Source organism: Zonotrichia albicollis, chromosome 18 (genome assembly GCF_047830755.1).
Source record: "Zonotrichia albicollis isolate bZonAlb1 chromosome 18, bZonAlb1.hap1, whole genome shotgun sequence".
NCBI lineage: Eukaryota > Metazoa > Chordata > Aves > Passeriformes > Passerellidae > Zonotrichia > Zonotrichia albicollis.
In genome coordinates this window covers 10971561-10996575 of record NC_133836.1, presented here as the reverse complement: position 1 = coordinate 10996575, position 25015 = coordinate 10971561, and the positions used below count along the sequence as shown (strand labels likewise).

At 44.4% G+C, this 25015-nt stretch overlaps 2 protein-coding genes across 5 annotated transcripts in view; one reads left to right on the top strand and one right to left on the bottom strand.

Moving 5' to 3' along the window:
- PISD (phosphatidylserine decarboxylase) overlaps positions 1-19497 on the top strand; it is a 23234-nt gene extending 3737 nt beyond the window's left edge. Inside the window, exons 1-9 of one of the 4 annotated variants that reach the window (XM_026797089.2) lie at positions 6362-6803; positions 6954-7022; positions 11112-11527; positions 13108-13273; positions 15226-15462; positions 15585-15723; positions 16494-16640; positions 17356-17516; positions 17807-19497. In XM_026797089.2, coding sequence (XP_026652890.1) covers positions 11331-11527; positions 13108-13273; positions 15226-15462; positions 15585-15723; positions 16494-16640; positions 17356-17516; positions 17807-18031 — 1272 coding nt within the window. In that variant the 5' untranslated portion in view covers positions 6362-6803; positions 6954-7022; positions 11112-11330 and the 3' untranslated portion in view covers positions 18032-19497. Of the gene's footprint in view, positions 1-3048; positions 3225-6361; positions 6804-6953; positions 7023-7055; positions 11528-13107; positions 13274-15225; positions 15463-15584; positions 15724-16493; positions 16641-17355; positions 17517-17806 lie in introns of those variants that run through there. The other 3 variants (XM_005493352.4, XM_014271513.3, XM_026797091.2) reach the window with 3 other exon arrangements.
- The window catches only part of SFI1 (SFI1 centrin binding protein), a 25681-nt gene continuing 20139 nt past the window's right edge, over positions 19474-25015 (bottom strand). Inside the window, exons 25-30 of the mRNA XM_026797083.2 lie at positions 24264-24356; positions 23870-24122; positions 23073-23220; positions 22221-22344; positions 21420-21522; positions 19474-20917 (exon numbers count right to left, since the gene is read on the bottom strand). Of these exons, the coding sequence (XP_026652884.2) occupies positions 20810-20917; positions 21420-21522; positions 22221-22344; positions 23073-23220; positions 23870-24122; positions 24264-24356 (829 nt within the window). The 3' untranslated portion in view covers positions 19474-20809. The remainder of the gene's footprint in view (positions 20918-21419; positions 21523-22220; positions 22345-23072; positions 23221-23869; positions 24123-24263; positions 24357-25015) is intronic.

Below are 25015 nucleotides of genomic sequence, written 5' to 3'. Positions count from 1 at the left end.
AAATACCCTTTTATGTTTCAATCTGTAGTTGTAATTTGAATAGATCAGGAAATCAGAGTAAGTTTACATGAAATGTTTAGGACTTGGTTAAAGTGGTACTTGAACTTGATGTTTCTGTAGCTGGGTAATGCTGTGAAGATCAAATATTACTGTTTGGTTTTAAGGAATATTTATAAACTTGTAGCATGTGGATTGCCATATATTAGTGTCACAAATAATAGTCTTCAATTTTTGTTTCCTTGCCAGCTGAGCTATTGGTCCCATTTTCCAAAACCATTTCTTTGGGTTAACTGGCCTGTCCAAGTGCTTTGTCTGGCATATCATATATGGATATTTATTATTGAAAAATACGCTTACACAGATGAATAAAACAGCAGGGCTTTGTTGTCTATAAATCAAAATCATTACAGAAAATAAATTTGCAAGTTGAGACATAATGCAAAGTTGTTGATCACAAGGCAGAAAAAGTCATTTTAGTCAAAATTAGCTTTGAGTTTTGAACAACTCAACGCTTTAGCCTGACATTTTCTAATTAATTGATATTTTAGAGTCTGATTTGGATTTAAAGGAAAGATAACTTCTCTAATTTTATCTCTATCCCTTTTAATGTCCTCCTCTAAGTGTTTGTGTCATGTCCTGGAAGAAATTCTTAATTTGGACAGAGTAATGAAGCAGCATTTATGTTACTGCATCTGCCATTTATGCATCTGGATAAACTAGCAGCAGTTATGCATCTACACAAGCTAGAGCTCTCCTGCCATTATTCAGTTTCCTTTCTCATCCTGAATTTTCCACATTCTGAGGAAATGTGTCTTTTTCACCTGTTGTAGAGAAGGGAACTGTTACTAAGTTTTATTCTCCTTTGCTGAGAATACTCAGTGTTTAAGAGAATTCTGGAAGAGTTTGGCTTTATCTGTGAGGGCTTCAGATTTAGGGTAGTATCTAAAAATGTTATATTAGTACATTGAGAGTCCTGCACTTGTTTCTGGTGGCTCTTGTGCCAAGGATGAGCTCTCCACACACTCTCATGGTGCTTTCCAGGGAGCATCACTGGAGAACACAATGTTCAGCTGAAATCTGAGCAGTGCCAGCTGCCTAAACCTGGCTCTGCTGCCAGAATCAGTAACTCCTGTTCTTGTCTTAGAATTTGTACACTTTGTGTGGGAAAGGTGTGGAATTTTGTCAGGGCAAATAAGCCTGACAGTGGCATGTTGGATGCCTTTGCAATGATAATGTTTTGGGGACCAGTTCCAGAAGTGTTGTTTCATTAATGCTGGAGATGGGGAAAAGTCAACTCTTCATTTATCAACAAGTTAAATTGTGTTTGCTGTGGCTTGTGGAACACCCCATGGTTTGGTCACTGTTACAGGAAGAGAAATGTTCACATGGGTGTAATCAATGCTCTTGAAACAGAAACTGCTTCTCTCTGGATCCAAACCAGAAAAAGCTGTTCTTGCTGAGGGATTTTGGTCTGGGAATTTGTGAAGTTGCTGAAATAGCTGGGCAGCTTTGCTAACTTAGAAGCAAAGATGTGGTGGAAGGGAGTTAAAGGCTTTAGGGCTAAAGAGTATCACTGGTCTGTGTACAGACATTTCTGTTGAAATAGTGATACAAAGTTGAAAGGTTGTAGAGTCTTTGTAAATTCAAGTAAGTCAGTCTTTTTAAACATTCAGCTGTTCTAAATGATCCCTCTCCTTCCCTGAGCATTGTTCTTTAGGAAAGAATCATTTTAGAATCTTACCTGTAACTGTAGTTGCTGCCTTGTTGTTTTTCTCCCCCAGAAAAGAAAATACTTTTTTTCTTAAAGAAAGAACAAAGCTGGTTTTGTTTTATGATGCATTTAGGATATATGGCAATATTTTTAAATCATGAGTGTAGGAAAGAAATTATTAAAAAATATTATTTTGATAAAACAAAATGTGGACAAGAACTACTTTTATTTGGCATCTTTTTGCAGCATCATGGCTGAATGCTTCTAATCAACTAAATTCCTTAGGACTAAAGCCTTCCAGACTTCAAAACAATTCTGCTTTGTCTCTGTGTGAGCCTAGAAATAGAGTTGGTGTTGGCTGAATTCTTTTGGTTGCTAGTGCATCCTTTCATAGTCAAACCCTAAGAAGCCTGACTTTAGAGGAAGTTAAACTTAATTTGGTTTTATTCTGGTGCATGCAAGTTAATGATTGCTGTGGAAATGACAGGGCATTTTCTGTCAGGTAGAACTGAGAACTTCCGACTGGCTGGCAGGCAGACCTGAGCAGCACAGTCTGACACTGACTGAGCCCTGGACAGATTTGTTTTCTCTGAAGGTTTTGGAAGGGAAATACTCCTACAGCTGTGCCTGCCCCGTGCTCGGTCTGTTGCCTGGTGACCACACTGTGTCCTTGAATTTCCCAGTGACTGCAAGGCTGGACTTAGGCAGGAGGAGCTTGGTATTTACTCAGTAAAAACCGGATTTAATACTACACATCTCTTTGTTTCATGTGGTGACTTGTATTACAGCAGAAATGGGCCTGTTTTCCTGCTACCCACCTACTCTAAAACAGGTCATCATTTCCTTCCCTCTTCCGGTTAGCTGTGCAGTCTGGGGATTCCCTAACTGTAGTGAAAGCTTTAATGACTGAGAAGCACCAAGCTTTACTGTGGTACAGATTGTTCCCCAGCAGATTATTCCACACAGTACCAATGTTCTCACAGCTGGAAACTCACAGTGCTGCCAGACACTAATTCTGTGTCTTTCTCCACGGGGCTTTCAGGGAGCACAGTTTATACATATTTTGGGGAGAAGAATGTTGGAAGCATGTGGGGTGGCAGAGACAGGGATGAGGTTAAAACCTCAGATGACCAATTAGTGTTGGTCAGTTGAGTTACAGTAACTTGGTAAACTGCAATAACTGGAATACTCAGGAGCATCTGTACATACCTTCTGTGACAGATTTATTTTCTAATCACATTTTCATCACCCCAGCTCATATCCCTCACTGCACAGGGTTGCTTTCTCTTTCCTGTGTAGCTGTTCTCTCTCCTGAAGTCTGGGATTTTTTGTTACAGACAGGAAGAAGCTTCACACTGCTGCAGTGCGCCAAGCCTTCCGCCTGCGGCCCTTCCACGTTCTGGTAGCTACAGGTGGAGGATATGCAGGATACAGAAAATATGAGGATTACAAGTTGCAACAGCTGGAGAAGAGGGGCATAGAGGTGCCTGTGAAGCTTGCAAGTGAATGGGAGGTAAGAAAACTGGGGCAATTTTACTTCTGCCACGTTTGATGCAAAGTTCCTTTGCTTCCATTTCAACACAGGAGTCTTGAATTTGCCTCTGTTGACAACGTGTTCTTGACAGCTCATGGAACTAAAATTTCTGTCACTTCAGTAACTCATTTGGCTGAAGCCATGATCCATTAGCAACTGCCAGCAACTCCTCCATCTTTCAGTGTGGCTGACACCATATGTGCTTTACAAGAAAGCTGAGATGGAATGAATGCCTGGTTAATAAAAAATTACCTCCTATTTCTTGAATGAATATACAGCAGGACCTTTTTTTTTATAGTTTTTTTTTCACTTAGCTCTGTAATTCCTCTTGATCCTGAGGGATTTTTGCCTTTTCCTTTTGGATTCCAAGGAGTTGAGAAATTATTGTGGAATTGCAGGTGGTGTGTATGGTGTTCATAGGTCAAACACCCATTGCAGCATTGAAGTAAATACTTCATGACTTCCTGTAGCTACTGTATTGCCTTTGAAGCATTAAGTTTATTGTTCAACTCCATGTTGGACACTTTAAAATACATGTGGTGTTCCTCCAAACAGCCAGATGAGTGCCTGCTTCAGTGTCACTTCTGAAGGCAAGGAGTTAAAGATTGTAGGATTGTAAGGTTGTGTGGGAGATGCTTCAGTGTGACCTCTGGCACTGCAGTTTCTTTGCATTCCTGAGCACACTGCTGGTGTGTGAGTGATTTGGCCACGTGCCTGTGGGAGACTAGGCTGGAATCCCTAAATTTCAGTAGTGACCAAAACCAGATATGATCCAGACAGTTCCAGATGCTAACAGCTTAGCCTGTGATAGCTCCTCAGGAATCTGTCTGTAAATCTGTCTCCTGTATATTCTCATCATGCTGAAGTTTGTTTCAAATGGGTTCTGATTAAAAAAAAGAACTGGTAAGTGTCCACAGAGGATTTATTTAACAAGGCAATGTCAATTCAGTTTTGATGCTTGAAAACAAATATTCTTTTGTTATTGTTCATACTTTTTGGTATGAAATTGGGTAATTCTTTTATTGCATTTGCCCTCTTTCATTATACTGATATGCTGATTTGTTATTATTTGGTGAGACTAAGAGTGTTGCTTTTGATGAAACAGCTTTAAAGGATTTGGTTTTTACAGTGGGGAAACACACAAAGAATTTCAAACTGATAAGCAGGGCCCCAGATGCAGCAGACCCCAGTAGGAGACACTAACAAGACATCCCGGTCCTTCCTGATGTGTTTGAGTTCTGTTGAATGCTTCTGTAGGAAGGAAAGGAAGCTCAATAGTTATGATGAAAAAGAGAAACTGTGGTCAGACATTGCAAGAAATATTCCAAACAATGAAGGATTCAAGAAAAATAAGAGCTGCATTGTTCCTTTTTATTGTAGAGTGAAGTGGGTTTTTTGCTGACCTATCATTTTCCATTGTTTTGGGTTTTTGCATCACTGGGCTCACGCTAAGGGGTGTGGAAGGGGGGGTGCTGTCCTGCTTTTAGGGCAGAATAAGCCCTTGCATAGGCAGAGAGAGACCAAGTGTGATTGAATGGGCTTTGAGCGAGTAATGCAGAACAAGGGACTGGTGGGTGTGCCCTCACTGCCGAGCTGCTGCTCTGAAGTTCTGATTCCACAGGGGAACGTGGACCCTCTTCCACCTGCCAGCTCTGTGTGAGGCACACTGCCCTGCTTCTGAGAAGACAGATATTAAAGGTATTAACCCTGCTGAGCTGGCAGGGGAGCTCCCCTGTAGCAGAGCTACACGCTGGGAGCCTCACTGAGGTGTGCAGCATTTTTGACTCAATTACAGTCGGTACACTTGTGTGGTTTTGTTTTGCTTGAGCTTCATAAAAGGATGGGGCAGAAATTAATCTGGTGCAAGTCAAGTGTCCCTTAAGTTTCTCCACAGAGAAAGACAGAACTACTGTTTCTTTAGCACAGACCTTTTCTTTGTGTCATTTTCTTAGAGACATTCTGTCGCTAATAGCTTGAGCTGATTAACGCCTTAGTGTCTCCTTCTGTGAATACCAGTGGGGATCAGCTTTCATTTAATTAGATGAGGTAAAGCAGAGGGCTTGGAGGCAGACAGGTAGATGTTTATCAGATGGATGGGAGCTTATTGTTCCAAATCTTTGCTGTCACAGAACATTTCCTGGCTGGGATCTGCATGCATGGCATGCCGTTCACATGCTAACTAGGGACACTTTGCTGCTTCTTACCTGGGCACCAGGGCACTGTTGATACAGGATCAAATAAATACTGTGGGAAAGCTTGGCCAGAGGGGGGGTTTGGAGGAACACAGTGAGCAGATGAACCAGAGTTTTAAGAGTGTCCTTTGCTCCTGTAGTTTGTTCTGTTCTGTTCTGTGTAAGGAAAAAGCAGTGTTTATTGGAGCGACATGTGCCAGAAAAGCACAGTAAATGTCTGTGGAAGTGAGCTGCACTGTTCAAACTGCAGCTTAGTGTTGTTTTAAAAACAACTTAATTCACCAGCAAAGTGTTTGAGCATAGGTTTAGGATCTGGATTCTCAGAATTGAGAACAACAGTCTTTCCTACTGATGTCAGGAAGTGCTAGCATTTATGTAACAGAGGATACTGGAGCTCATATGGCAGTACAATACAGAAGGTGCTTTTCTTGGCCCAGAGAAGACATTTAATATTATGGTAAGAGGTGTGTTTCAAGTTAAACTTGCAGAGTTTCTTGCAGAAAGAGCTAATAATGAAAGAATATCTGACTTTTTTAAAATTCGATTTCAGAAGAAATATAATCTCCAGTTGGTTTCTTATTCCTTATTCTTGCTCTCAGATTCTGATGCTTGGAGTTTTATTGAAGCATCTATGCAATTATTAAAAAAAAAATCTTCGTAAAGTGGTTCAAAGTACACAAGAAAGATGTTCAGAAAATGTTAAAACCAGTGACATTTCAACAACATCAGATTGTGTAAAGGCTGCAATGGTGTAGATGTTTTTCTCGGTTGTCTTGGCAAATGGAACCAAATAAAACCAGTTTGGGTTTGTGGGGTTTTTTTAAAATCTAAACAGTGGGAAGAATTTTTGACTAGATGAGTCTGTTCTGTCTCGTGCAACTTCCTGTGCATCTTCCTGAGCGCCTTGCTGAGCTTATGGAGCACTTTAGCTGAGCTTTTCGGAAGCAGTTTGTGAGATTGGAGCACACTTTGGTGCTTTGGCTGCCAGTGCCTGTGTGGGATTGTGTTCCCGCACCCGGACGCGCGGTGGGAAGCTGTGCCAGGCACAGAATCCGCATCGGTGCCTTGCTCCCCGACGAGTCTCTTTCCGCGTTGTCCGGGCCAGCGCTCTTTGGGAAGCGCCGATCCGCAGGAGTGCCTGGCCCTTGTGGGCAGCCCGTGTTGCGGAGCCCTCCGCTCTCTTCCTTTGCGTTTGTGCTGCCCTGGCCCCTCCTCCGAGGGAAGGAGCTGCCGAGCAGCGCCAGTGGCTGGAGCCGGGGCGGGGCAGGGCCGTGGGCCCGCGGGGTTCCTTAAGGCCGGGCCGGGCCGGCACCGCCCGGAGCGAGCGGAGCGGAGCGGGGCAGGGAGCGGCTGCCGGCGGCGGGAGGTAGGAACGGAAAAGAACGGAGCGGAGCTGCGGCCCCTCCGCTCCCCTGCCCCGAGAAGGGGCCCCGGGGGCGGGATGGCTGCGCTGCCATGGGTGGGGGGTTCGCAGTGCGCTGAGCTTTGTTCACGTGTCTGAAAACTGCTTTGAAAGGAAGGGTCGGTGTCGTTTTGGCGATTGAAGGCGGAAAGCCGGGACCAAGGAGACTTCTCTGGGCATCAGGTAAGGGCTATCGGACCGCAGGGCAGATGTGCGAGGGCTGGCGGCCAAGGGGTGATTCACTCTGGCTTGCTGGAAGTTCCAGGTGATGTTCCAAAGTCGACTCATGAGTAATCTCTGAGTATATTTAGGCAGAATGAGCCTGCTGGACCAGCCCTATCGGAGTCCAGAGTCCCGCGGGGCGGACGGGGGGCCGAGGAGCCGCCGGGGCTTTTGCGCAGCTTCCGCCGGGTGCTGCTCTGTGGGGAGGATGTAACGCGGCTTCTGCTTCCTTTAGAGGCACTTTCTGGAGCTGAGAGTTTGCTTTACTGATAGCTTAAACTAAAATAATGGGGCGATAGGAGGGGGTGTGGTTCTAAACCGTTAATTGGAAATTACTATTACAAAGTATTAAAAGGGTGCCATCAAATTTCATGTCACTTTGTAAATAAATAAAGCTTTGTGTCCTTGCTTCACAGAAGATCTTTGAGACTGTATAACAGGCTTTTGGCACAGAATTCAGAACCCAGAGCCCAGTTAGGATGTTCTGAAATACTCCTTTTCTCCCTGCTCTATTTATACAAAGTAACTGAAACAGCATTGAAAAGTTACGGGAAAGCAATAAAAAGGTTTTTCCTAATCCACGAAGAGAAAATGTATAGAAAGGCTTTTTTAAACGAGAAGTGAAGCATTTCAGACAGTGCGGGTAGATGCAGCCGAGCACGATACATTTCATTAGGCAGCGCTGGTCAATCGCGAGCGGCCCCGTTGGAAAACTCCCGGCGGGCTCCCGAGGGCGCTGCCCGGCAGTCCCGCGGCCCTGGCAGACGCTCAGCCGGGCTCGGCTTTCCAGCGGCACCGGGCGGTTCTGTTGTGCCCTCCGAGTCCGGGAGTCCTGCCTGGGTGTGGAGCATCCAGTGTTTGTCCTGCCGGGCCGCCTGCCGAGAAGGTTGGGTGGGAGCAGGGATGAGATATTAATATCACTGTGATATCAAACAGTGACTGCTGGGAAAGGAACGGGAATTTAACAACGGGCACCCAGTACCTCGCCCCTGAGTGCCAGACCGTAGTTTTTGCTGGCATTCGAGTACAGCACTGGGATGCGTTCAGCGCATTTTTTAAACAGTAGTTCTGTGACCAAATGTAGAAAGTTTGACCAGAGGGTTTTGAGCACTGACCAGCACATTCCAAGCCTAATGATTCATGCTTAGGGTTTAAAACCAAGGCTACAGGTTTGCAGTTCAGTTGCACATTAGTCTTTCTTGCAACTGCCTTGCTGTGTCTTTTTAAAACTTGAGAGAAGGATTTGAGTAGTTCACTATTTGACAAGTAATTAAAAGAGGTCACTGGATTTGATGCTTATTTGAGCTGACAGAGTAGAAGCTGTGGCATAGCTGGCAGATTAGCAGTTCTCTGAGGTAATTCTCTATGGATTCATACCTGCTGCTAACTGCTGCTTTATTAGCCCAGAGTGGATTCTGGGTGAGTTCAACAGGTGAGGGAGTTTGGGAATGGTCTGCAAGCCCTACAAACCAAACATTTTAAAGGTTTTTGTCTTAAGCTGATGATGTCTAAGCTGACACAGGCTGTGGGCACTGCCTGCACCCCAAGAGGTCCAGCTGTTGAGATGCCAGTATGTGAGTTCCTCTGTCATGAGCTGTCTGATGAGCAGTTCTTGTTCCTTTCCCCATGGAAAGCAGGTAAATTCAGGGTGGATTTTTCATTTCAGCCTCATGACACTGTAGGAAGTGCATGTTACTTCTGGGCCAGCCACAGCAGGCATGTCAGCACCTCAGCAGGACTCAGGTATTGGCATCCTGGTGAATGTCATGAGGGGAGCAGAACAGAACTTCAGAGAAACTTCTTTCTTGGCTGCACACAGTTTTTTTAAGAGGTGGAGAAAAAAATCTTGTAACACCCATGTTTTTCCTTTCCTGGAGAAGAATCTCACTTGCCCCACGTTTTTTGTTTTGGACTGAAGGGTGGTACTACCCCCTTCATCAGGCTGCAGAACATTTCAGTGTCTGGTTTTTTTTAGGGAGCAGGTCAGCTGTTTATCTGGGTACATGCTTCCATAGAATCATGGTTACTCAGCTGAGAATACAGTAATTCCTTAAAAGTGTTTTGAGGGATAAAATTGGATTTTACTGGAAGAGCTTGTGGGTTACCTCCCTTATCCTGAAGGGAAGAGCACTGAAGTAGAAGTGATAAGATGTGTTTGCTCTCTCTCTGCAGGGGTGAAGGTTGCACAGGAGGAGAAGGGATGGGGAGCAGGGTTCCCCCCTGGCTGCAGGAGCTGCTGGGCCGGTGCTCTGCTGCTCCTGCCCAGCTCCAAACCAATTCCCTCCCCACAGTTCTGTGAACACACGTGTTCAGTGTGAAAAATAATTCTGTCTTGGTCAGGTGAAGTTTCTTTTGAAACCATGTTGTCGATTTGGCTTGTTGCTGTTTAAAATTAAGAATTTACTAATTTCTGATGTTCCCGAAGTAGCTCCCCTGTGCTCCTTGATGCTTTTCTTTGAATTTTGATAGGATTTTGGCTAACTGCTTTCAGCATTTTACTATACAGATGGCATAGTTTTTGTTGTGTAGGAGTTTCTTGTGCCAGCCAGAGAAAGACTAAATGATATTTTAAATAGGAAAACAAAAAGAGTTGGCACAAGGCTCAGGGAGGAAGGAGTGTTTTGAGTGCTTTCACTGAGCTTAAATTTCCCTTCTTTCAGTTAGCTGGGTTTCTATTTTAATTTGCAGTTGTTAAAATTCAGCTTGAACAACATGCACAAAGGTCTTGGAACTTCCTGACACACAGAATACCATATAGAAATTTTCTACCTGAGAAAAATACTCTAATGCAGGATCTCCAGAGGTGTGTCTAGGGAGTATCTGCAATATTTGGAGTTGAAGGCCAATCAAAATACACAATTACTGCTTGAATATTTTCCTTTTGAGGCCTCACTGGGATGCCATTTGCTAGTTAATTCTAGCTTTTCCTGCTGGTCCTCCCACTCCTCCTGCATTATCCCTATTACAATACAAGCCTTTCCCTCAGTCAGAGCAACAGTGCTCTTTTTCATCTACTCTGTCAGCCAGAGAGTTTTTACAGTGCTTAGAAGGCTTTGGAAACAAGGAGGATTTTTTTTCATTTGTTTTCAACCCAGCTTTAGCAGAAAGCAGAAGTGAAATGGAACCACGAGAGAGTCAGCCCTGCAATCGTTCTGAGTATTTGGTTTAATCTTGAGGTGAGATGTAGCTATCTGACTTCCACTTCTTCCAGCAGGACTCCCTTAACAATCCAAACCCAGTCACAGGAGATTCAGAAAATCTATGTTTGAGGTGTGTTCTGTAGAATTAAAGAGGGAAATGTCTCTGTATATTTAGAATGCTTAGATAGAAACAGTGCAGCCTTTGGTCTTTAAAAATCAAACCAGCTACCAAACAGTTTCCTACTGTTTTGTATTTTAGTTCTACTAGACATTAAAACTGTGACAGTACTGAAAGTCACGTAATAGGCACATAACACTTCTTTTATACCCAGTTATCAAGCTGGCCCTAAAACTGGCTTTTTTTGTATGTATCTGGTTATTTGTAGAAGAGTGTCCATTACCTGTTCCCTTAACTGAGTGTTTTTAGATGGAAGCAGATTTCCGCAGATGGATGTTTGTGTCTGGCAAGAGTTGTAAAACAGAAAGACATTCCTTTCTGTTCTGTTTTGTTCTTTACAAGCTGGACACTAAGTGCAGGAAAGGATTTTTGGTGCCCAGGAGTCCAGAACTCTTAGCAGCAGCTGCTGCACTGCAGAATTGAAGCTGGGAGTTATCTCCTCCTCCTCCTCCTCCTCCTCTTCTCCGCCCCACTCCTCCTCCCAGCCTTGCATTCAGGCTGGCGCTGGGATGAGCTGTGCAAGGCCAGCTGGCTGCTCCTCTCACTAGAGCGCTGCTGCCCAGCAGCCTGGGACACACTGCAGGGTGTTTTTTGGGGAGCTGGGCTTCAATGGCCACCCGGACTAGCAAGAAGCAAGGACTGCTCATATGGACAGCTCATTTTTATCGTGTGCAGAGTCGGCTTTGTAGTGGGATGTTGAAATATGACACAATGCCTGTTTGTTTGCAATAGCTGCAACTCTCGTAGCAGAGATTCAAGTGGGAAACAGAGAGGGAATCCAGAGCCAAACCAGCGGGGGATTTAGGAACTGTGACGCCGAGTCCTCTCTCCTATACCGGAGCAAGCAAAGGAAAGAGAGGTAGAGGAAAAAAGACTGAGCCTTGCAACAGCCGTCACCCTGACGATGTGTCAGTCAAACACCCTGCAGGGACCAGAGCTCCACACAGGGAAATGGTGAGATGCTACAAAGCTTTATCTAACCCTCCACCCTCTTGCTACAACCTCCGCAAAGTTAAAATTCATGTCCGGAGGCTGCGTTCAGGGAACGGCGGCAGCAGCAGCTGTGCCGGGGACCAGCACCCACAGCTGGAGAGTCCAGGCCCAGCTGGCTCTGCTGGTGGGACTCCAAGTAGGAGAACTCGTTTCAGGTACTGTTCAGTATTTTCTGCTTTGCAGGAGTGGTGACTGAGGCGGGAGGGAGGCTGGGAGGGTTTCTGGGCAGAAGGAGCGGGAGCCATCTGCGAAGCTTTTGTTTGGCCTAATTACTATAAAGCTCCTTATACATTGTATTGGCAGAGAAGGGCATGCTGTTCCATGACAAGGGGAATGGGGAAGCTTTCATTCCTTTCCCTTCTACTCTCTATCTCTAGGAGAATGGAAAAATTAGTTGAGGGGCCGCTCTGAAACCAGGCCAAGGCAGTGAGAAGCCCGAGGGCTCCAACGCGATGCAGCTCTGCAGGGATTGGTCCAGGAGCGACTGCAGTGAAGGGGGGGAGAGCAGCAGGAGGGGGAGAACGGGACCCAACCCGGCTCCCGGCCCGCCTGCCCTGCTGGGTGGTGGGGATGGGAGGGAGAATGTGAAGTGTCCCTTCCTATTCCCATGGCGAGTCAGTCCGGCCTCCTGCTGAGAATCCTGCATTAACTCTGCTAAGACAGCACTTCAGCTCAGGGCTCTTTTTCCCTGTTGCATTAAGATGCACAGATCATTCTCTGTTTATTAGTTCTTCAGGGGAAAGAAGTTGTGTTCCCTGCAGAAAAAACATCTCTGAGCCAAAAGCACCATCTTGCATCCCAAAATGGTGACAGTTATACCTGCCTGATACTTTAATTCTGTTCCAAGTTTTGAAAAGAACGAGTTGACAAGAAAACTTCCTTTGAAATTCTCAGCTTCTTTCCATCTTGGAAAGACATATGCAGTATTTTGTAGTTCCTGTTTCATGTCACAGGATCCCCTGAGAGAGCGAGCTGTTGGGAGCAGCCAGACTGTGCCCCTTCGGTCTGTGTGCGCAGGTCGCTGTGTCCTGCTTGCAGAACAGTCTCCTAGCCAGGAGTTCAGTCAGTCATTTCAATAGTCTGCCCTCAGGTAGACAGATTTCCATTTGATAATGTGATCTTGGAAATGCCAGTGGCTTTTTCATGAGTAGAAGCCAAAGAATAAATGGGGACCCAAAGGGTTTTGCATCCAGGCCTCCTGCAAGGGTCTGAACTGAGGCCCTTAAAGTCCGGCCTCTGTTAAGAAGCTGAGCAGCTTTTCCCTGTGAGAGTTAGGTCAACTTCTCCCCATGACTATTTGTGCAAAATGAGGTCTGTCTCAGTCAGGACATCCATGTAACAAAAAAAATCAGAGATGCAGCTGGTTATGAGGGGAGTTGATTATTGGGCTACAGAGACTAGATTGTTGTGCAGTAGTAGAAATATTGGCTTTGTCCACATGTTCCCTATTCACAACCAGGACACTCAGTGAAGGCTTTAAGACCTGGAAACTGGTCTTACCTTTAATTTTTGAGGGTATTATTCATAAAACGTGACCTATGAGGGTGAACACCATTATTTGGACTTTTTAGATAAACTGTTCTATTTTGGGAAGGGAAGAACCAATCAAAATAAAGGAGTAAAGACTTGTAGTACGAAAGATTAAGAAACGTTTAGCAGGAATAACTGACCCAGCTGTCGGTGGCTGTGCAGCTGAGATGCCTGACCCTCTGATGTTGTGTATGTAATCTTTCAGGTTGCAATTCCCCCAGCTGGCCCTGAGGCGAAGGTTGGGCCAGCTGAGCTGTATGTCTAGGCCTGCTCTGAAACTCCGTTCTTGGCCTCTGACTATTCTCTATTACCTTCTGCCTTTCGGTGCTCTTAAACCCTTGACCAGAGTGGGATGGAGGCCTATGAGCAGGGTAAGTGTGAGCAGCTCTCTCTCAGGTGCCACATCTGGGAGCCGTGTCCTGGAGCTGGCAGCAGCTGGGGGGAGAGCTGCTGCATGCAGGGCAGCCTGCAGATCACTGCTGTGAAAGCAGAGCTGCAACTGGTGCTTCTGTTTAGTTTGCACTGTGGTTGTGTTGATCAGTTGCCTCACAGACAAGTGACTTGTTCAGGAGCAGAGAATTACTTTGTCCTCTAATAGTCAGGGAAAGTCAACAGAAACTTCTGAAGGAATTCAGTCACCTCACAGTATGAGGGCTAGGACAAGGAGGACCAAACCTTTTGGCAAGTTCCTTTTCCTGGTCCTGTTGAAATGGTCTCTTGTTTTTTGTTATTTTCGCACCAAGAGGGTTTGTTCCTCAAGTTCACTGAGCATTTGTAATCCAGCATGTCCAAATGATACACAAATCTCTGCTCTGTCACTGTTGAGACCGGGGTGTGGGATGCCTTGCTCGTAGTAATTCTCCCCACAAATCATGCAATTTCAGAATCCAGCAACCAACTAAGTATTTTGATTGCAAACAGGAACAAAATTGCCATTCTTAAGCCTATTTCATTGAACATCTGTTCTGTCTGATCCCATCAGCTTGAAAACCAGGCTCCATTGAAGAGAAGGGCTTGCTAGGAAATACTGCTTATGACAATTGGTGTGACTTTATAGTAATATGTACTTTTTTGGTGTCGGTAGAAAACAGCTTTTAGAAATTAATACAGTACAGGGCATGTCAAATAAAATGGCAACATTTTTTTCTCAGTATTTCAGCTTTATAACCTAAAGCACTGTTCATTTAGATGGTTTTATCTGAGTAAGATTAGGTTGGTGCTTCCTTTCTGAAATATCCCTGTATGTACACAGGATGGTGATTTGTAAGTGAAACCTTAATTTGTTGTATTTGGTGTGATGGAGCCAGTGCATACTTGTGCTTGTGTTTATGGCTGTGTTTTGCAAGACTTAATCATGAAGGATATGATTGAGAACAAGTGACTCTCACTAAGAAAAATCCCAGGGTTTAGCTGCAAGTTAAATGTAGCTGTTCAAAAACACCAGTCAGCAGATCACCACTTCCTTTGCAAAACTGGTTTCAGAGTGTTCAGTTCCCTTGGTCCATATTCCCCAGCTTCCCCCAGTTACATCATAGCCATGTGAGCTTCCTGGCTGACAGCAAGCACCACAAACCCCACAAGAGCTGTCTGCTGGAATTATCAACAGAAAGATGTTGTCATCTCTCCACTTCCATCAACAGCAGATACCTCTTGCCAACTTTGTTTCATTTGTTTTCCTTGCTAAAACTTGGGTTTTGGTGCAAGTCCAAAGGTGTATTTCTACAGAAATAAAGGCACTTAATATTCTTGCAATTAGCAGCTCCCATTGTTGTGAGAGAAGGAATAAGGCTGGTATAAATTTATAGCTGTGTAGCTGCATTTCTTTGATGGTACTTGTGTCATTAGAGCATACAACACACAGTACTGGGTGTGGGAAGCACCCTCAGTCTGGGGAACATGTCATCCAACACTGAGAAGTTATTTTCCAGTCAAATTTCATTTAGTTATTCACAAAAAATTTATACATTGGTAATGTTAAGCCTTTCTGATGAGCGTTCTACTAGAATATGTGCAATGTCTCTTTTTTCTGTAAGCCTCACATTGGGCAGTTTGCAGTAACTTCAGTGTGGACCTTCAGCCTGCAAAGGAGTGGAAATTCTGGCTTCACTTTAAAGTTATATAAAGTTTCATCCTGTCTCTTGTCTGATCTCACCAGAATGGAGGGAATGACGATGAAGTGCAGTGTAAATTTTTTGCTGCCTTAAAGGCTGAATGAATTCAAGGGAGGGGTTTGCAGGAACAGATTGATCCTTCCTGTGTTATGGGGGGAAATAAGGAAGCCCTCAGTGGGCAGAGCACTGACCTGCTGCCATTGTCCCCTCAGGTTGCCCTGTACAAGTCGGTGCCCACGCGGCTGCTGTCGCGAGCCTGGGGCCGCCTGAACCAGGTGGAGCTGCCCACGTGGCTGAGGAAGCCGGTGTACAGCCTGTACATCTGGACCTTCGGGGTGAACATGAAGGAGGCAGCTGTGGAGGATCTGCACCACTACAGGAACCTGAGCGAGTTCTTCCGCAGGAAGCTGAAACCGCAGGCGCGGCCGGTGTGCTGCGTGCACAGCGTGGTGAGTGAAAGGGACGGAGGCCTTACCCTGCACTGCCACTTCCCTCAGCCCCCACAGGAATGGCACTGCTGCACGAGGACCTAATGAACTGCTGACTGGTTCCTTCTTTCTCTTTGCTGTAGATTAGTCCCTCTGATGGAAAGATCCTTAATTTCGGACAGGTAAAAAATTGTGAAGTGGAGCAAGTAAAAGGGGTTACTTATTCTCTGGAATCTTTCTTAGGACCTCGCATCTCCACAGAGGAAATGCATTTTAGCCAGGGTAAGTTCTGTGTCAGTTCTGCATTTATTCTGCTGTGCCCTTTCAGTGTTCTCAGAAATCATAAGAGAGATGACAAAATGTAACATTTTCTTGCACTGTCAGGAACAAAAGCAGGTCTGATTTTTGATTTGTTTTATTTGCAGGTAACCATGTCATTGTTTAGTTCTTCTCTTTCTCACCAGTGGCTTTATACAGTCATGCCTGGCTCATTCTGATGATCTGAACTGAGCTGCTTGGTTCCTACACTTGACTCCAAGAGCTGTTGCTGTACCATGGCTGCAGCACTCCTGCAGTCACAATGAAATGGGCCCAAAAGCACTGGCGAGCAAAACCAACAACATTGGTTCAATGGTTTTGAACATTTTTGAACATTGGTTCAAAACCAACAAACATCTTAACAAAATCCATGCTCAAGCACTACCTGTCTGATGACTTAGAGGACTCTTCACAAATTCTGTTCTTAAAGGACAGCTTTAGTAAAAATTCTGTTGTACTGGATTTCAGTTTCTGCTGTTTTGCTTATGGAAGCGCAAACTCCAAAAGGAAATTTTTCACTGTGATTGAAACAATCCAGGATCTAATTTTCTTAGAAAGGGGCATTTGGAAATATTGGATTTCTGCATGAAACCTATGTTTTTGTAGTCTCACCAATCCACATGAGCTGCATTTAATCCTCTGCTATTGCACAGTCTAACACAGACTGCCTGGCTAAGGTAGACGACTTCAGGAGGAATATCTTTAACCCCTTCCTTTCCTTGCTTTTTCTGCAGCCCCACCTGGTAACTCTTTTCAGAAACAACTGGTCACAAAGGAGGGGAATGAGCTCTACCACTGTGTAATTTACCTTGCACCAGGGGATTATCACTGCTTCCACTCGCCCACGGACTGGACGGTGTCACACCGCCGGCACTTCCCAGGTTGGTTTCTGTTCCTAGGAAACAGCTGCAGAGCAGCCATGGGGGGAAGCACTGCTATGGGCCTCTGCAGAATGAGACACACCAGTGCAGAAACTGGACAGTAACTTGATAGACGATGGTAGAAAAGTGATTTGTCTCAAACAGTAATGAGTTTTGCAGCTGTAGAGTTTACCAGAGCAAATCACATAAAAATGGTGAAAACAGTAACATTGTATTCAAACTGTTTGAGTTCTTTGAAGTACCCCTTGATTTAAGCTGAGCTGATTTGTTCCCAAACACTGTTTATTCAGTTTGCACCTGAAATATAGAAAGTTCTGCAGCTCACACCAAACAGTAGCCTAAAAGATGATCTCTGCTTGTGCTTGGCAAAGAAAATGCAACTGAACAGTTACACTCCTGGAGCTGGGATCAGATGTTCTTGCAGATAAAAATATTTTACTTCTCGGTATCTAGCAAAACCCTAAGTATTTGGATTTGGTTTCAAACACCATGAGAGAGAGACTGACCCACCACACACATCCTCCTGTGACCCCTTTGTTTTCAGCACAGACTTCTCTTTCATTTGCTCTGCCTGGCACTTGCCTCTCTTCCTACAAATAACTGACAGAGCTGTTTACTGGATCAGCTCCAGTTACACTGAAAACACCATCTGAGTGGCATTACAATATCACCACAAACCAGACAACCTAACCTGAGTATTTCCTCATTTCTTCAGGCTCTCTGATGTCTGTCAATCCTGGAGTAGCTCGCTGGATCAAGGAGCTGTTCTGCCACAATGAACGCGTGGTCCTTACAGGTGACTGGAAACATGGCTTCTTCTCACTAACAGCTGTAGGAGCAACAAACGTGGGCTCCATCCGCATCTACTTTGACCAGGTGAGCAGGATCATAGCAGGCACCTTTCTGTTAATGGTTGAGGTTGGTGCAGCATAACAAAATTTAAAAAGAAAAATTATTACCCTGAAATTAGGGTGTTTCACAGTACTGATATTCTAAGACTGATTTAAACAGTGTTGTCTCCAATACAGACAATTTAAAAAATATTCCTATTGCACCTTTGAACTGTGAGTTTGTGCATGGAAAATGTGTGAGTGTTACAGCCCACAGCTGTGGTGATGAAGGAATGCAGAGCACTGAAATCCTTCTCTTCTTCCTTCTCTGTACAGGACTTGCACACGAACAGTCCAAGTTACTCTAAAGGTTCCTACAATGACTTCAGCTTCATATCCAACAACAACAAGGAGGGAATCCCCATGAGGAAAGGGGAACATTTAGGGGAATTTAACTTAGGCTCTACAATTGTACTAATCTTTGAGGCACCCAAGGACTTCAGATTCAACCTCAAGGCTGGACAGAAAATCCGCTTTGGAGAAGCACTGGGCTCTCTATAGGAACTGTCTCAGCAAGAAGATTTTCTATAAAAAGGGACTTTTTTCACACCACTGAGTGTTTCATTTATCAAGTTTGTATCACTCAGCAGGACCTGGGTGAGGAGGAAGAAAGATGTCACTGCTGCATTAAACTTGAAAATATTTGGTCTACATTTACCTGCTGCTGAATGTAGAAACTGAATCGAATGATCATGGATGTATTGGGTACAGCTGCCTTTAAAGATGTTGCCCATGGTGGTTTCAGGCCCACCCTGTGCCTGTAGTCTTTCATGTTCTGCCCTGAATGTGCCACAGGATAATTATGTTCTTAGAGCCTCTAAGTCCCTTTTAAGCCTTCCTAGGCAGGTGCAGTAGGAAAGGGTGGAGGTAGAGATTACCTGTAGTTAAAGGGACACTGACAGGCTGAGTCAGACCTTGTACCTTGTATCTACAGAATCTGATTTACAGACCTTGAGTAAAGAATATATTCTCATATTTATTTTATTCTAAGAAGCTCCACCCAAATTTCTAGATAAAAGCAGTCTCTGAATGCACAGATGGCCAAACAGTGAAATTTGCTGGTGTGGCTTCGTGGCCCCAACAAAGCAAAATGTACAACAGTCAGTCAGTACAATGAGTGACACTCATCCCTCATCCTGAGTTTTGTACTGTTAGACAACTTTAATTCTTTTGTCTGACATTGCTGCTTTAAAAATGGGCTTTGCAGTGTATTTTAAACCTGAAAACAGTGTCTACATTCCAGACAACAGAACTTGTCATCTTGCGATTTTCTTTTCTTTTTTAAAGACAGACAAAGCTCTGTGTCCTCTTCCTAATCCATGGTTTTATTTTGCTATTCCAGGCCTTAAAGTTTTTGTCTTTATGAAAGACAGTTAACTTCATCTCTTGGATTAAGGAGTTAGAAGACACAGGGCATATTTTTGCTGGGTGATGTGATGGCAACTAAAGTGTGCTTTTCCTTTCTGCTGTGTATCTTGTTACTTTGTCACTAAATTCTTGAAGAATTAGTTCCTCTGTTAAAGGACAGCTTCAGCTACTTCAGGACCAATTTTTATTGTACAGAGTGAAATGCCCTATGCACTGACTGTGTTTAAAATATTTATGGCTTTTTAAAGAAATCCCGTGTTGCTTCCCAGGTGCCAATCTGGCCCTCCCTTGACTGGGCAACAACTTCATCTTATTTAAAATACAAAACAAAAAACCACACTGGCTCTGACTTGTACCCTCATACTTAATGCTAGGAATGTGCTGGGGGCTGAAATCTTTGTGCTGAAGCTTAACCCACTGTAAAATTTTAAAGCCTCTTTGTGACTTCACATCAAGAAGAGTTAAAATCTAACAAACACCTTGGATCTACTGCATGTGGCACTGACAAAAACCACTGCCAAAGTGAAGAGGAATTGAGTTTTAAAGCAATGTATAAATTGTTTTTTGAGAATAAACTGTTTCAAGTCCCAGCACTCAAACATGATTTTGCTATCCAGAGCTTGTTGGAGTGGACACGCTTATGAAACCTGCCTTTGTGCTTTCTGAAAGATTTCTCCTACTACTTCCTTGCTTGAGCTACTTTTCTGCTACTTCAAGGAGATGACAGGCTCTGATCTCCTAAAGAAACCCTTCTTTGTATGCACTGCAGAAAATAGAATTAATTTTGTTGTACAAATGTCCAGTTTGCCAAGTCCTGTATGCTTAGCTTGTCATCAGGAAGGAAGGGATGATAAACTGCCTCTAAGTGATGCAGCCAGGCAGGAGTCAGATGAGGGTGGCTGTTTGGGTGACAAGCAGGAGAAAATTCATTTGGCTCCAGGAGTCAGTGTTTCCTCACACAGGGAGGAGTTTGAAAGCTTGAAGTGGCTCTCAGCCACCTATCTTGTTAAAGTTCTTGGTATTAGCAAGTTTACTCCTGCAGCAGTATAGTACCAGATACAAGTCTTTTTAAACCTTTGAGAGTGAGAAAAGAGTAAGGCAAATATCAGCTCTGAGAGGATAAAGTTTGGGTGAGCTTTTTGATTAAACTTCAGTGTGATGTTAACAAGAGAAAGCAAATTTGTTCCAGTGGATGAGAGAAAAAGACAACTGAATCTTTTCCTTTTTTCCACTGGGGTCTATGACATCCAGACAGAGCCAAAGGAAGTTTAAGCTTTAATTTCTTCCTACTCAGCAGCATCATCCATAGTATCTGAAGGTACATATTAGCCTAGTGATGGAGGATGGGTTGTTTGATGTTTGCTTTATTAGAAATCTCGGAAGGAAGAGAGGATTCAGCATGCAAGCGGCTGTTTATGATGGATTTAATACTGTGCAGAGCGAGCTAATCAACCAACATTGCTTGTGATGCAGGGGCCAGCACTGCACCCCAGGAGTGAAAAAGTTCCTCGAGGGTACTGATAATGCTGTGAATTTCTCCTGCATGGAGAATCCATTTAATTCAACTGTATCAGTAGCACGGTATTTTTGTATGTCAAAGTGTATGACTTACTGACATGAACTCATTTAATTGCAAACATTTTGAAATAAAGAGTCTCATATGTGTTGCTTATCTTTGTGGCATGACAGGTAACCTAAACTAGGTATTGCAAGTGCAGCATGAGGTAGGTGTAGCTCCAGTTTGTAACAACAGCTCCAGCTACAGTAACAAAAAAAGCAAAATTATTTTCACTTAATTTATCAAATATAAATTCCATCCATAGAACCAAGTGAATGGATACATCTCTTCCATTGTCCTGTGCTATGAAAGGGGCAAAAAGTCCTACCCCTGAGCTGGGCAGCTGGTAGATCCTACAGGCCCAGGGCCAGCTGGATGTCTCGCAGGCGGGCAAGCAGGGCCTGCACGTGCTGTCTCTCGGCCAGCTGTGCTTTGGTGAGAGTGCTGATCCTCACCTGCAACTGCAAGGAACACCAGTGCATCAGCATCAACATAAGTTTGTACAGTCAGACAATATGTAGTCTTTTGGACAGCAAGAGATGCCCCAGCAGCTTTTGTGTTGTCTCACTTGAGGGCCAGCACGTGGCAGACTGTGTCACTGAGGAACAGCTCAGAGGTACCAGTACCCACACCTGGCTCTGTGAACCTGGGGCCTGAAGGCAGGGCAGGGCCAGTCTGCACACAGGGAATTGTCTCGAGAAATTGCAGAAAAAATTTTGAGATTGAGTCTATGAAAGCTTGGAAATAGCCTCAGAAAGGTCTCCTGGAGCAGGAGTTACATTTCTGAACAACAGGAAGAGGCATCCACACAGCCTCTTCTGCTCCTCAGCCTACAAATTCTGACTACAAATTTCCCTTGGCATTTTACTAATGGCTTACTACACAATTCCTCACAGCTACCATCAGCCTTTAGGCACAGTGCTAATCACTGCAGTAGCTTCAGTTTAAATGCTGTGTACACACCTGTCCCAATTCTTCCTGAACTCCTTGCACACCATCTTGGGCTCCTGCTTGCGTGCTCATTCCCAGCCACTGCTGCAGAATCTGTGCCTGCTGCTGACAGCACCTGATAAAATGGATTAGAAGGATTCTTATCCAAATTAAGAGCTCAACAGTCTAAGCCAACTTAGACTTGCAATTGATACTTGCAATGAGACCCATCTTTTTGTCTCAAACCAGTCAATGGTTAAAATCTTTTTTAAAAGGTAAAAAAACCAAAAAAAACACCAAAAGATGCTGGAAAGCAGAGGAATCTGAAAACTGTCATCTCCACCTCCTGCTTCTAGCCCCTGACTTCTTCTTTTCCTGGCAGTTAAATCCCCCCCCAGGCCCCATTTCTTTTGAGCATTTCTGTTTTCTTGTTCTAGTAGAGCAGTTAGCAAATACCAGCCATATTTAATTTTTTTAATTGAAAGCTGCAAAAGCTCACTCCTCACTTCTCTTGATAAAATAACTAAAAGCTAAATTTCAACTGCCCTGCCCTATTCATTTGTACTATCTCCTGATTACACCCAGTGATACCTCTGACATGCTTCTGCAAGAGCTGCCAAAGGTGTAATTAAACCTCTTGGCTGACTACAGGAGTCATGCACAAACTCTCCTTCACCTGGAGTGAACTCCAAAGGAGAAAATAAAAATCTGGAACTTTTCTCTCTTTCATCCATAGCTCTGCCATGAACAGACTGGTTATTTTTAGGGTAGATATAGAGAAAAAAATGTAACAGAGTGGACAGGATGAAGAGAGGCTGGCTAAAGGGGCATTACTTGAGTTCCTGCTTCCTGCTGTAGTAGTACTGCATCTGCTGCTGGATATGCCAGAGTTCAACTTCCACCTTTCTCTCCAACATCATTTCTTCTCTGGAACTGTGCTCCCTCTTCTCCCCTTCAGCTGAATGGAAGATATAAGGCACAATCAATAGAGGTAGAACAGACATCCACTCTTTCTTCTTATCAAAAAACTACAAAATATTTTTAATGACAGGAAAAAGGAACCCTCCCAACTGTGTTTGGTTACCCTGTGACATGTACCTGTTCACCCCAAAGGATCAGGTACAGTGAGAGGGCAGGAGTTCTGACAACAGAACAACCTCTTGAAGACTCAGTCTGAACACATAAAAGGTACAAACTGCTCTGGTGGATGGCTCAGTACTACAGATACTGTTTTGGCCTGTTCAGGATTTAGTCTAGAAGTAATTAAGTGCAGTAGTCCTGCAGAACAAATGTCATGCTCTGATGTCATTTAAACACCACAAGGGGAGGTGCTTGGACACCATCTGTCCCCTTTACAGCCATGCTGCAAGTACAGGGAAACCTCAGAGAGCTCTACAGGATGAACTTCCCTCCTGAACAAGTTCTGCTGTACAGGTGAACACCCCAGCACCTGAGCTGCTAAATGAATGTTCAAGCAGCTCCCATCCTTCAATGCCCAGGGCAGGGCTTTAGCAGAATCCACACAACTGCAGTTCCCTTCCCAGAAGGGAGTTCTGGTACCCTTTACCTCCTGATGCTGGCACACAAGGTTGCCCTCTCTCCCACACATTCTGTGTCACACTTGCAGTCTCACATAGATCAGACAGAAGGATGAGCAACTGCTCCTGTTTGGATCTGAGGATGTACCTGCAGTCTGGTGACTCCCCTTTCCCACCAAGCCTTCAGATGACAGCAAATGTGGCTGCAAATTTGGTGGCAACTTCTTCTCCACAGAATTCTGTTGAGAGTCTTGGGAATGGGCTCCTTTGTGACCATTGGCAGGCTGCCCTCCTCTCTGGAAGATCAGAATGATATTGGGGTTTTCCTCAAAGGGGTTTCTTAAGTAAACCCTACAAGTAGGATGTGCCTGACCTACTCAGTGTCCTACTCCCACTCAGACAACTCCTGTAGGTGCTGAGCCCCTCTCATCAAATCCCACAGAAGAAGCAGAGCTTAAAAGATGGACACTGATTTCTAGCATGGAGATACTTCACCAAAATTAAAACTTCCCATTTTGTGTGAAACAAAAAGCAGCACCTACTTGCAGATTAAGTGAATTTCAATTTTTTTAAGCTCTCAGACACACCTACTGCTCCTAAGCTGACTTTCTCTTAAATCCCTGCAATCTGGACAGCAAACTGTAACTGCTCTGAACTCCAAAGAGGCAGCAGCACCCTCACATCACTTGCTAGGAAAAGATCTGGCCAGGAAAAGGCATGAAATACAGAACCCCACATGTGGATTACTGCAGACTAGGGGTAAGCAGTTCTTGGGCATTCAGAGGCAGTTCACTTGGTCAGCTTTAAAGATCACAGGTAGAACAAGTGAAAACCAGCTCAACCAGGGCAGCTCAGAAGAACCACAAGAAAACACAGCAGTGATCAATGGGCCTGCAGGCAGCAGCCCAGTACACACACTACCTGTTCCTTCAGCAGTTCACTCACCTCTTCTGAGCCAGCTCTCATGTGGGACCTGAAAGATGCAGGAGAGCACAGCTCTGGCCCCTGCCCAGCTCTGTGCATGTCCTGTGTCCATGTGGGGAGAGAAGCACCAGTGAGAGAGGGATGGGGATGAGCAGCACTGTCCATCTGAGACAGACATTTCCAGGTACTTTCTTCCAAGTGAGGTATCAGCATTAAGTTCCCAGTCTGTGCAGGACATTTATTCACAGATGTTTGCTGAAAGGGCACCTCTGACCTGTACAGGAAGAAGGATAAGGTCACTGTACACTGCAACCTGTTGGTCTTGTCCTTTGGGGTCAGTGCAAAAAAGGGGAGACTCCTGTCATCCCCCTGTAAGTCACCCTCTTTTCTTTAGTTCTAGAATTAGATTTTCTACCTAGTAAAAGGAGGTCCCAGCAGTTCCTTGCTTTCTAGAGATTCCAGAGGGAAGTCAGGCTTCCGTGGTGGCAACCTGGCTTGTTGAATGGTTCTGAAAAGAAAACCAGAACAAAGAATGCCCCAGACTTATGATTATTGTAAACTGGCATCAGCTGGATGCAGCTAAAGAAACAGTCCTGTTTCATCATTCATCCCTGCTCTGAAACATTCTCCTTGCATGCAATCCTGATTCCTAAAGATTAAATGTCAACCTGTGCTAATGTGAGAATCTAGTTCACCATGTGAGTGGTGGGGCCAACACCAAGAATGGTGGAAATGACAAAACTGAACAGGGCAGAAGCTCTTCTTTTGGCAGATATACTTGCTTACAGCAATGTGAAGTTACAATCTCATTTCCCTTTAAGATTCCTGTCCTGCACTGAGAAGATTCATAGACAATTCTTCCTTGCAACTGCCCCATAATCAACAGGAATTTTTTAAGGAATAGCTTCCCCAGGGAAAAGAAAGGGGTAAGAAGGAACTTCAGCTTCTGTACACCAGGATCTTGATATTTATCATTTCATCAGGTGACTTCAGTGCAAAAAACAAGAGCTCCAGTGGCACTGGGCCAGTTGGGCAAGATAAGCTCTCCTGATGGCTGAAGTCCCATCAAAGGTATCTTTCAGTGTTTCTCTGTATAACTGTTCCTATGACAAATGGCCAATGCTCCACAAATTCAGTTCTGCCTTGAGAAACACAACGTGGAAGGTC